At 38.4% G+C, this 12,908-nt stretch overlaps 1 protein-coding gene across 3 annotated transcripts in view; it reads right to left on the reverse strand.

The window, feature by feature from the left end:
- mcph1 (microcephalin 1) overlaps nt 1-12,820 on the reverse strand; it is a 37,693-nt gene extending 24,873 nt beyond the window's left edge. For all 3 annotated transcript variants that reach the window (XM_050071358.1, XM_050071356.1, XM_050071357.1), the window contains exons 1-13: nt 12,735-12,820; nt 10,698-10,750; nt 10,512-10,603; nt 10,300-10,418; nt 10,061-10,145; nt 8,991-9,102; nt 8,776-8,907; nt 8,603-8,683; nt 6,760-7,893; nt 5,383-5,501; nt 1,459-1,496; nt 1,169-1,331; nt 997-1,074 (exon numbers count right to left, since the gene is read on the reverse strand). In XM_050071358.1, the coding sequence (XP_049927315.1) occupies nt 997-1,074; nt 1,169-1,331; nt 1,459-1,496; nt 5,383-5,501; nt 6,760-7,893; nt 8,603-8,683; nt 8,776-8,907; nt 8,991-9,102; nt 10,061-10,145; nt 10,300-10,418; nt 10,512-10,603; nt 10,698-10,731 (2,187 nt within the window). In that variant the 5' untranslated portion in view covers nt 10,732-10,750; nt 12,735-12,820. The remainder of the gene's footprint in view (nt 1-996; nt 1,075-1,168; nt 1,332-1,458; nt 1,497-5,382; nt 5,502-6,759; nt 7,894-8,602; nt 8,684-8,775; nt 8,908-8,990; nt 9,103-10,060; nt 10,146-10,299; nt 10,419-10,511; nt 10,604-10,697; nt 10,751-12,734) is intronic.
- Between the last annotated feature and the right edge of the window lie 88 nt (nt 12,821-12,908).

Consider the following 12,908-nt stretch of genomic DNA (forward strand, 5'->3'; position numbering starts at 1 on the left):
TGTCTTAAAAGTGTCTTGGCGAAACGTTGATGCTTCACACACATCTTCCCCTCTGCAGCACAGAAGATCTATACAATCAGCATAGTCTCAAGGTGGACACCCAAAATTAAAGTCACAAATTCAGTACCTGACCAAATGTAACCTCTTCTGTTCCTGAGATATGATGTTGAATAATGGCCAGAAAAGTGTTTGTGCAGAATATTATGATGTCACAGTGAAGCTGAGCTTTAACCTTTGGGATATGAAACCTCATCACTTCTTTATTTTATTCTATTAGACATTTGTGTGAAAAACTGTCAAAATTAGCATACGAATTCCTGAGTTGAGCCAAAAACATATTTTGTGAGGTCAAACCAACTCATTCTTGAGTCCACATAAATGTTTGAGCCAAATTTGATAAAATCCCCTTAAGGCGTTCCTAAGACATTGCGTGTACTAGAATGAAATGTATGCATGGACAGCCCAAAAACACAGTGCCTCTGGCCACCACTGTCACAGAGCCATAAAATAAATAAATAACCAAATAAATTCCATATATTTAATTCACAGGCTTCTTCTTTAATTGTCACATTTAGAATGGAAAACCTAGGCAAATGTATAAACTACCAAACATACCATCAGTACACTGAATGTTATTTAATATAGTTCTTTAAAGATTATGTTGAAGGGATTTCATTGCCTTTATTATAAACAGCTAGAGAGTGACAGGAAAAGGGAGAGAGAGATAGAGGATGCAGCAAAGGGCTGCAGGTCAGATTCAATCCCAGGCCACTACTAAGTAATCAGCCTATATGGGGCACAGGCTCTATGCAATATTAATGAGTGTCACCCAGTGAAAACTTTTATAGGGCCATTAAAGTTAAAATAAAACATAATGAGCTTTACAGGTAAGTTTAAAGCTCATTTGGGTTTAGGGTGGTGTGGCGGGCACTTTTCATAGTACTATTAAACTAGTACTGGCAACATAAGAATAGAATTAATAGTCTTAGTACTCACCTGTGCTGCAGGAAACTGCTCTGAAAGTTCATATGGTTCCTCTGGAATCCACTGCCTTTGCTCCAAACACCAGAGGATCTACTCAGGATAAGTAAAAATAAAAGTGTCAAACTTCATCATCATCCTAAATAACTTCATCTTATGGCATAGAAAAAAATATAAACATGCATACCCATTCAAAAGACAGGATCCAGCAGCCACGAGCTATGCCCAACAGAATATTGAGAGTCCGCCGGTCACTCCCAGACAACACGTGAGTTGTGCTCTCACAAACACGGTCAACGATTGAAAAGCCACCAAGTGTCGTCACCACCTGAGCCACTGTGTGCTGCTTCCTACAAAAGTTGAGAAGAGCAGAGAGCATCCAAACAATTACACAACAATCTTTTTTTTCCAGCTTGTTCACCAATGCATAAAAAGTGTTGGAAGCAATCTACTCTTAAGACAAAGGTTTGTACTCACTCAGTGGGCATGCTTGTCATGACCAGTGTTCTCATAGTCTGTAACAAAAAGAAACGACAGGGACAAAGATCAGTATTGGACAGTTCAACTAACATTATGTGAAGTAAATGTAACTGTAAAGAAATTAGACAAAGGCTGTAAGAGCAAAAACAAAGACTGAAATCAATTACACCATTACAGTCTGTGTTTATTGCTTTCACACCTGTTTTATTTTTGGGGAGTAGTTCTAATAGTCACAGTGTTCTCTGAGAACTTAATGTGACAAACAATTTGATGTTAAGTGAAGCAGCTACAGAGCACAGATTTGGCTTGACTTGTTTCTTGGCTTGTGTTTATAGGAGACAAAAACCACAGAAAACAGAAGTGAAATCTGTGAACTCTATGTGGAACAAAGCTACACTTTGATGTAGCCAATAATACAATATCTATAAATAAGAAATGTCCCAAAGGCACTGGGAAATATAATACACATATGGGTGTTTTTGGGTGTAAGTATTGTGAGCTGGTCTGTTGAATGATAAGGCACTGAACAGGTAAAAAAGTATCATTATTCAACAGCCAGACAGACTGTGCACTTTCAATAACCCTGCCGGATGTATAGTTGCATAGAGACCAAAAAGGAAATCAAACACCAAGGCCATGAGTGGAGAAAAACACATTCGGAGCCACTGAAACAGAACTGTAAATTTGTAATCTGACGTCTGTGGTCCATCCAGCCTCGTACTTTGGCCCCAATACAGCGAGCCATCATCGACACAAACACCTGAGCAGCAGTTACAAACAGGACCACCGGGCCCTTTCCTGCCACACTCTGATATCTGGTCCCCCAGCTGGAAGTCAGGGGTTAAGGCCTGCAGCGCACATGGTGCCAAAACGGTCCACCAGTGCCTCCCACACCACTCACACATCACACTATCCCTGATAAGCGAGTTGTGAACTCACTGAGTTGGCTACCATCGCCCCATGACTGCTACTCCTCTGTTGTCCTGACAGAAATTTTGTTCAAAGGAAAAGTTTTGATATTTCAGTTTTCTTCTTCTAACACTACAGCACTGCCAACAAGTGACAAGAAAAACAGCTCATTTCGAGGTCTTTCAAACTCAATCAAACAACTCAAAACATGGGCAGCTATTCTAAAGGTTCCTCAAAGGGGACTTTGGCTTATCTTATGCAGTGAACATGTTCTGGCAGCAGCACAACAAAACAGGCATTGAAGAATGAGCCACACATAATGAGCCTCTGACAAAGAGCTGGTGTGAACTGCAGCATGGCCTCTAAGCACCAGCGCTCCCAGCACAAATGAAGGAAATTCTTCACTGAATGAGTCGGTCTCCGTGATGGCTGCTACTGTGCAAAATGAAAATAGTGCTATCCAGAAAATCAGAGAGGGATATGAGGATCCTGGGTCTCTGCGAAGATTGAGATCAACTGAAGCCGTGAGAGCCAATTACAAAGAGCAATGAGAGTGAAAACACCAGATAACCACTTGTCAAGTGAAGAGCACCTCACATACACATGGACTGAGAGACAGGGTGCCTGCAGCTTACGGTGAGCTGGATTTAAGACTCTTTTAATGCCTCTCAGAGTGAAATTAAAGACCAGTTTTACCATAACCAAAACTGAAGGAACAAAAACATGAACTGACATCAGTTACTTAGGATTAGGGACAATTTTGTTGATTCTCATCGAGCCAAGTTTCAAAAACTGTTTGTAAAATCCTTCATCCAACTGCTACACATACAGACAACATATAGACTGATTTAGGACTTTTCATTACAAATGAAGGCCTTATTTTTTTAGATTAATGAACTAAATTCCTTTTAAGGTGTTTTAAGAATCCACGGGAACCCTGAATTATATCACTTAACTTATTCTGACTCTTGAATGTAAGAGTCTTACGCTTAAGAGGACCAAGGTTCATCAGATTTTTAGACCCTGCAGTTGATAATCTTACAGAAATCATGAGGTTGAGAAGACAAATGAAATGTGAGATTCTTAAAGCATTTTGGGGAAACTTTAGAGCATTTATTGTAGAAAAAGATTTCCGCACGCTTACATCTATGAAGTGTCTCACTTTATTACTGAGCGTTCGGTCTATTCGACCCTCATCAGAGCATACGTACATACAAGAGATGTATGCTCTGATGAAGGTCATACGTACAAGAGATGTATGCTCTGATGAAGGTTGAATAGACCGAAAGCTCAGCAATAAAGTGAGATGCTGCATAGATCTAAGTGTGCGGGAATCTTTTTCTACCAATCTGGACTCATTGATGTCTTCAGCACCTTGACTGAGCCAGGTGGAGCGGTTACTATTCTGCATTAGTGCATTTATTGTAGGATTGACAGTAATGAGGTGGTGAGAAATGAGTCGACAATGATAAGGAATGACACGCAACAAAGATCCTTAGCCCCAACTGGGAGACATCAGGAGATAGTGTGGTTGTTCGTGGGCCCCGAAAGATGATTTTCAAAGAACTGTCTTTGATAGAAAATTGACAATTAAATGCGGTAGGAATCACCAGGAGAGATAAGTGTCACGAAGGTCCCCCGTTCAATTCATAGCAAAGACTTCTGAGATATATGGTATGTTTGCCAGACCACTAGACCAACAACAGCAGCACATTTGCACTGTATCTGAGCAACATTTTATTTATCAATTTCTACCATCTGCACTTTCAAAGACTGATGATGTAAGTGTGACCTCTAAATGTTCACCGATACTGCCTCACATCTGATCATGAATCTTTCATCAGGGCCTTGACACAAGTAAGAGAACAACTACAAACACCTCTGTAATCAGGCTGCAATAAACCCAACCCATAACACGAGATCGAAGGAAGAGATGACATCATGTTTGGCTTTTTTTCAGCAACAGCTTGTTGAGGTTACCAGCGTAACGAAAACAGAGCCCAGGTGCATTTCACAAGCAAGGAAGTTGTACGCTACTGTCACAGAGGCAAAACACAGGAAACCCTCAGGACCAGACAGAACCTCTTAGCTAGATGCGTCAAACGCCTACAGCTATGGAAGTGTGTGACCTGATGGGGGAAATACTTAAAAGGAACGACACACGCACACCACTGATGTTTCGTTTACATCCTAAACTTCCTATATTTCATAAAACTATGTCATATTCTGCAGCTGCAACAGATTTGGGAGATAAAAGAGCACATACCCGAGTAAATAAGAGAAGCTTGAAGAACAGAGAAAATGCATCTAACTCAACACTGTGTTTACCTTTTCTGTGATTCTGTGATAAAAATAAATATGGCACTGTGCAAAGTTAATTTAGCTAAAATTAGAAAAACTGTCATATCAAAATGTGACCTGTCTCAAAGTCTGGAACTGAAGTACAATGAACAAAGGAAATAATCTTTTAAATGAGCAAATGGGACATCTGTAATTAAAACTGTGCAATCCCATGTCACAGCAGTATCTTTAAGGGCTGGGCGATATGGAGAATAGTCAAATATCAAAATATTTTTGATCAAATACCTCGATATTGAGACAATATTTTTGAGTTGACAACTTTTTACAAAACATTCAGTGAGATTTATGATAAAAAAAATCATCAGTAAAGTGGATATAGTAACTAAGAGTGTAAAAGCAAATAACAGAACGGCTAGAACACTCTGGTAAGTTCAAAAAATGACGTCACTTTACTGTAATGCTCCCTTAAAAAGCAGGAAAAGACATCACTTATAATACAAAAAACAAATATTGCTCTACTTTAATGAATCAGTAAGCCTCCTGTTGTGACTTAATACTTGTATCCTGTTGTTTGCAGTCCCACAACTCTGTCGGAAGTGTCCCATCAATATGTGTTTTTTGGGGAAAATGTTCTGATTCAGTGAAAAAGTCTTCAAATTCAATCACCATAATTAACATTAAAAATTAAAAACAATCACAATGTCCTCTTACCTTTGTTTTGTTAACCATGTTCTGTAGACTCAAGCTGACTTGCTTATTATGATTTTCTTCTTTGTCCTCAGGGGGAACCTCTGTTAAACCAGCTGCGACTGTACGTACATTTCCTCTACCTACATTTGAAAACAAGAAAAACAATTGAAAACAGCGTGGGGGGATGTCACTCAATCTATCACACAACAGGCACTGTTTTTTGTCTGTCTGTGTGTGTGTGTGTGTGTCTGACTTTGTGTTTTTCATCTCTAATCTTGCCATTGACACCTGGCTGGGATCTGCAACATTTAAATTGTCAGTTGCATTATTTTTATACCACTTTCTACCTCCTCACTACTACAAGTAACATTATTATTCACTTTATTTCATTATTTTAACGGATAAAGTTAAGTAAGATTTAGATTAAAATATTCTCAAGGCTTACATAATGTTCAGGAGAAACACCTTTTCAATAAAATACTAAATATACTCAGCTTCAAATGTGTGAGGAAATAGAACAACCAAAAATTTGAAACACAGTATTGATAACTGCTACTATGCTCAATCTTGCAGGTTTTTTGATTTACGTCTTTACATTAAATCCAATTTATCAGTGTTTCCTGATACTGTAACATTTGTTTACATCAGTATAGTTTAAAACTCAACAGTAAAGAAAGCTTAGATTTCAATTATGATCTGTTGAGAACCATTAAATGCTGATTTTCCATCTCTAAATCTGTCCAGTTTCAAAGCTACTTCTGTTCAGGACCTTGGGGAGTCAGGCCTGCGCATACGTTGGGCGAGATGTGAGGTACACACCTTGGACATGTCGCCAGTCTATCACAAACTGACAAACAAATGTACATATATGAGTAAATAGAGCTTCCAATTCATCTTACTCACGTCTTTGTATTGTGGGAGAAAACCAGAAACCAAAGGATATGCAGAGACATGGAGAGAACACATCTCTCTCTATACACATATACAGTATATATGTATACACATATGTGCATGCATATAAATTAAATCTCTTAATTACGGCGTCGGTCTTCAAAAGACAAACACATACAAATCATTACGAGAATTCTCATATGAAAAGGCCGCATTTATTTCCATTGAGGTTATTTCTCAATACTTCTCTTTATACGTGACATCAATAAAAAAACATTTACCATCAGAAAACTGAAAAATTCACTAATCCAAGATTAAAGTGTCCCCCTTAAAGAATAATTATGTTGCACCACTTACATGAGTCAGGGAGTACAGACACATTCACAAACCTCCACCACTGTGAGAGTTCAAACACCATGAGTAATATTTCATTCTGCTCAGTTCATAATGATGAAGACTTTAGAGGGAAAGTCCTTTCAATATACACTTTCTAGCCCTACTACTCACTTTCCGAGGAATGAGAGAGCACATTGACATCAGAGTTTTTCTGTGGCTCTGTGTCCGGCTCTGTTAACACTGTTGGTTGCACTGGTGTAGATTTTCTTCTTGGCTTCACCGCATCACCCTTAGTTGTGCTCGTAAATGGCAAAGTGCTTTGTCTTTGCCTTCTAGCAACGAGCGTGACATCGGCACTTGGACCTTCCAATGAAGGCAGAGATTCTTTAACATCCTGTTGTGGATGACTTTGAGGCTCACTGCTTGCATCGGACTGCTGATTTTTCTCCAGTTTCCTCTTCTTTTTACTGATAGTTTCAGACCCAACGCTTTCACTTCTTCTTTGCTTTCTCTTATGAGGCACAGAGTCCAACTCAAAAGGAATCTGAATGTCTGTCTCTACGGGGAGGTTGGGCAAAGGTCTTTTGGATCCTTGGTGGTGGTTAGCTGGGGAGAAATAGTCCTCAAACACGTTATCATTATCTCCATTCACGGTATCTGAGGTAGCACTTTTACAGTCAGTGGACAGAGTGAAAGATCGGGCTAAGGCAGAAAGTGACAGTCTGGCTCGTTTGGGTAGTTTCTGTAATGGGGTGGCAGTTTGTTTTGACAGTTCAACTGCAGCATCACCTATTTCGGCTGAAGACGAGAGGCAACTAGACGAGTCTACAGCATCTAAACAAAAATGGGTCTTAGTCTCTGTAGAGGATGTAGCAGCTTTATTTTTTCCCTTTCCCTTTTCAGATTTGTTAGGTGATGGATGAGATGTTTTCATCTGTGATCGCCTTTTTTCTTTTTGACAGTTCTTGCTTTTGTCAGATCTCCTATCCTTGCAAGGACTTTCTAATAAACCAACAGATTGGAGTTTCTCTGCTGGCTTTTTTCTGACTGAGGTCCTTCTTGACTTTTTTTGTCCAGTCCCTTTTGTGTCGTCTTCCTCCTTGAAGTCAGGACATTTCACAGGACTTGAAATCCGCCTTGGCACATCACGGCAGGGCGAGAGCCAAGGCTTTGTGGAGCTCTTCCTGTGGCGCTGTTCAAGATGGTCATGGTCAGTCACATCAACTTGTGTTCTTCCTTCTTCCTTGTCAGGTGAGTAAGCAGGTTCAGCCGCAGACGCACTGGAATCATCATCCGACTGGTCATCTATGTAAGAAAAAAAGAAATATTAAGAGTTTTGCATCATTTAGCCACTTTCTGTTCATTGCTTTTGTTTGCTAGTGTATGTGGAGCAGCTCTAAATAACCTCCACTATATAAAAACACAGGCAGCTGCTCCCACTTCACATTGTTCTTTATGTCACGAACTGCAGAGAGTCAAAGGTAACAAGAGGCTGGTGAGGAGCTGCTCACATAGCAAGCTAAAGAGATCACACACAAGGACTGCTGTCATATCATGTCTTAAAGTGTTTTTAATATCATTTCTTTACTGTTTTCAAATATTCACTTCCTTATTTTATGAGCTTGAGCAAAAACAAATACATAGAATGATTATAAATGACACAGGATCAAAGATTCAACTTTGAGAAGCATTTTCCAAAGTACAAGAACAAGTGCTATCTTGGATTTTAACACGTGGGTTCATCTGGCTTTGTTTCTTAATGTGCCAGCTAACCCTACAAAAATGCATGTAATGTATATTTTAATTACTCAGAAATATATGTAGCCACTTTAAACACATACAAGACATGTTTATATCATATAACTATTGCAATACAAATTAAATATGGTATCAGGAACTCTCCAACACTTCCCTTCAAAAGGAAATTTAGAAACTGATCCTGGGAGGTTGAGAAAAAAATACACTAACATTTTTAATTGATCGGTAACAAGAAGATAACAACAAATTTTCTTACATATTAATTTGAGGATGGTTGGTGTGCTCCCAAGAGAGGGCTTCAGTCCAGTGGGTGTGCGGGATTCAATCATTTGTGAAGCTGGAAGACAGTGATGTAAATGTGAATTTCTAAGTGTTTAAATATTTTAAAGTCCTCGTCAGTTCATCAGCCTGTAAAAGTGCGACACATACCTGTGGGTGAGAGGTTTTCCCGTTTCTCCTTCATGTCTCTCAAACGCTGTGCCATATAATCTGATCTTTTCAATGCAGGGCTATAAACTATTCCATTCTCTTCATCGATAATGATGGGTGACACATCTGTAACTGTGGGTAAAACAAATCAAAGGATGAAGCTTGTCATTTCACAACTGTATTGAAAAGTTTCTAATGGTGTAATAATGTCTTACCAAGAGGTTGTACTGGAGCGAGGTCTTTCATCATCTTGTCTAATTTCTTCCTCATGCGTCTGTCGTTTTCAGGTGTCCTCTCTGGAGAATCTTTTGGCTGCATGCAGCGATGCTATGTGAATCAAACACAAAAATGGTTTGAATAGAAAGTAAATAAATGCAGGCTGAATAATTTCAAAGGTAAAAATCATTTAAATTAAACTGTTATGTTCTCATGCTGCCTAGAAAAGCTGAACCCCCCTCGCTTTCTCACTCAGTTTATGCAACATAGAACAAGGACAACTTCGCTGAATTAATCACAGAGTCGTTATGATTAGTAGAGGGAGCCAGAATAACAGCTTACAATTACAAGCTGTTTGTACATACCAGGGATGCAACTAATGATTATTTTCATTGTCAATTCATCTGTCAATCATTTATATAATATTCACATTTAAGAAGCTGATCTTCTTGCACGTTACTGGACCCAAGAGCCAAATATTTCTTGTGCACATTTATGACTGTATGCTCAAGGACCTTTCATGGTTATTGTTATGTGCAATTTCTGAAAAACCTTTTTTATAACTACTCTGTTGTATACCGCTATGACTGCTGAGTCCTCACTCCTCTTAACTGGCTGGTAAGGACTACAAGTGATCAAGAGCAACTTCAGATTGGAACCTTCTTTCGCCAGGGACAGCATACATGGATGTCACGTAGATTTTTGTTGGTATTTTCATATTGAAAGTGAAATTCTACACTGCTTGTGTCTAGGAGTTGCTCCTGTCAAGATTTGGAGGCCAAGGTAAGACAAGTTTAGTTTGTATTTATTCCACTGTTGTCATGCATACACGCAGCCTGCCCTGCACTCCCTGACTCCCCAGACACACCTGGCAGAGCTCTGCATTCAAATGAGTGCACTTTTCTAGCTCTCTATGGGTCAGTATGACAGTGAAGTGTAAAAACAAGTAGAACAGAATTGAGGGAAGCATTGACTCTTGCATCATGTCATAAGAATCGACGTCAGTCAGTGACCCCAAATCAGATCAATGTATGGCTGGACAAACAAAGGTCCAACACACACTACTCACTTTCTTGTTCTTCAACACTGGATTGCTTTCATCATTTAAGGCTGGAAACAACTCCTCATCCACACGCACACCATCATCGTGACATCTGGACATTGTCATTTCACCAAAAATAAGCCACATGAACAGATTCAAATAATGACTGACAACATCTTGTAACACTTCATGACAATACAATTTTTCAAAACAATCATGAAATTGTTGAAGTTTAAAAAGGACACAACTCTCAGTGTTATTCTTACCTGCCTACCCAGAGAACAGACACAAGCTTCACAGCACTTTTCTTGGCTTTTCGCCATGTAGCGGGGTGACCATTGTTAAAGACCACATGAGTGACTTGTTTATTGAATGTTTTTGATACCTGTGAAAGAAAAGGCAAATTACATATATCTACTGTCTGTAAATAAAGTAGATGGTATAGAGTATAGTGCAAATGTGTGCCGTGCATTCTCACCTGAGCTCCCATTTCCTGCAGCTGCTGAATAAATGGTTTTGAATAGTTTGCTGTTTTGTCTGATGACCACACATCAACATAGGCAACAACATCTGCAGACACAATGAACAGAGTTATTAACATATACCATGAGCCATAAAGTTCAGCTTAGGATAACTGCAGTAAAACTACGATGATGTGCAATACCTTTGAGGACTGAAGTGTTGTTGCCTGTGGTCATTACTGGTCTTTAGCTTCACCTAGAAAAACAAACAACAACAAAAAAAAAAAAAATCAATGAAGACATTCTTTGAGCTGGTAAATCAGCTTTAACAATGCACATAAATTTTACTTGCTGTGACCCCCTGAGTCCATCATGCTCATTAAACCAATCGGTTTAACCATGCAAAAAACGCTCAGTCAATCAGTGTCAAGAACAGGGAGGGAATTATTTCCATTATAGTCATTCTACTAATACTGAATAATTCGTCTTACGAATGGAAAAAGTAATGACAATAGCCAAAATCTATCACGTCATGAAGATACAGGATGGCGAAAAAACAAGCAACTGGTCACACTTGTGAATAGGGCTGCAACAAACTAATGTTTTCATTGCTGATTATTTTCTCGATTAATTGATTAGTTGTTTGGAAAATGATGAAAATGAATATGATTCCAACAGCCCATGATGACATCCAAAAATGTTGTCCACAACCCAAAGATATTCAGTTTACTGCAAGTAAAGAAAACCCAAAATATTTACATTAAAGAAGGTGGAGTCAGAGAATTAACATTTTTATTTCTTTTCTTCTTTCTAACATACTCTTGATGAAGGGTCAAAATGTTAGAATAACCAATAATATTGTGATGCAGAGCAAAAGCAGTATGTGGGAGACTTTTTTTCCCCATAAAAAATAACTCAAACCAATTAATCGATTATCGAATTAGTTGGTGATTAATTTAATAGCTGACAACTAATTGGTGTTTACCTTTTATTTATTCATTTATCTATTACCATCAGTTCTGTGTATGTATGTTAAAACTATGTGTATATACATGTGAATATGTATATAGTTTGACAGAGCAAACATATCTGTCATGATTTGATAAGGATATAAAGATGAGATTATTTTTTGAATAAGGTGTAGATATATGAATTTCTATTTTCTGAGTATTTTTGTAATTATTTATATTGTGCTGGAAGACAGATATTATTGGTATTTAATTTAATATGTTAGAGTAGGTCTTGGAGAATACATTATTGTGCAGCTTTATACTGATGGGGAGCTACATAATTGACTATCGTCAATATATGACGAAGGGGATGGGAATAAATAAATTTGTACCTTGTCCCACTCCTTTTTGGACATGTAAATCAGATCACTATAAGTTGTTTTTTAGTTTTCATGCTTCCTTTAGTAACCTGTTCTGTCTCTTTATGTCTGTCTACCACTGTGTGCCTCTTTTGTTTATTGCTATTTACATGTTCAAAATAAACTGCTACTGACTAACTGACTAACTTAACTAAGTAACATGTAACAGTAATTGTTTCAAAACCATATAAAGAACCTACCGATCTGTCAGAATCAGAAATATTGAACTTGGGGGGAAAGTAGGAAATGCTATGCTCCTTCCTCATGTTTCAACTTGTAATAACGTTGCTAGAAATTCTAGTCTTTGTGAACTCCTGCCAGTAAAGAAGTTAGTTTTTCCTGTGGGGGGTTACGCAACATTTCTGCCGAATTCGAAAACACATTACCTCTGTATTGGGGTCTGTTGTAAATTCAATGACCGAAACGCGTATCGTTATAGTAGTGTTAACATTAGCTAACTGAACAACCGGACGTTAGCTACGTTACTGGTAAACCGAGGGGTTTTATCAAACGTATAGGTCAATTTCTTTACTAATATATGACGTAATGTATGACCTAAAGCATTTAAAGCACAACTTTTTGACTAACACACATATCTTACCTAACATAAAAATACCTATTAGCTAGCTAACAACGCTAAAGTGGATGCTATGATACTGTTTCCGTTAGTTTACGCTACGTTTTGTTGCTAAGTTAGCGAGCTAACAACTAACTTAGTTACTTTAGCATTTCGCTGGTTGGGCTAACTTGGGGTACAACTTCCGTAATATGCTGGCACACGTATGACACACATGTCCGAGTAATAACAGTAACTTACATAAACATGAATACAGTTATCAGACAGTGTTTTTAATAATTGCCACGCACTTACTTTAAGCGGCAGTGAGGTTTAAATTGCGTAGTTTCCAAGAACACTTAACTACAGTGTGTGCATGATTCGCGCGTGCAGTTTGTGATGCAATGCATTCTGGGACAAGGGTCATGATTGGTTGCTAGGTAACAAACGTCATTCCAACCCAGAAGTGATGGCGAAGGGAACATGGAA

The sequence above is a fragment of the Epinephelus moara genome, chromosome 19 (assembly GCF_006386435.1).
Source record: "Epinephelus moara isolate mb chromosome 19, YSFRI_EMoa_1.0, whole genome shotgun sequence".
NCBI classification, from domain to species: Eukaryota; Metazoa; Chordata; class Actinopteri; order Perciformes; family Serranidae; genus Epinephelus; species Epinephelus moara.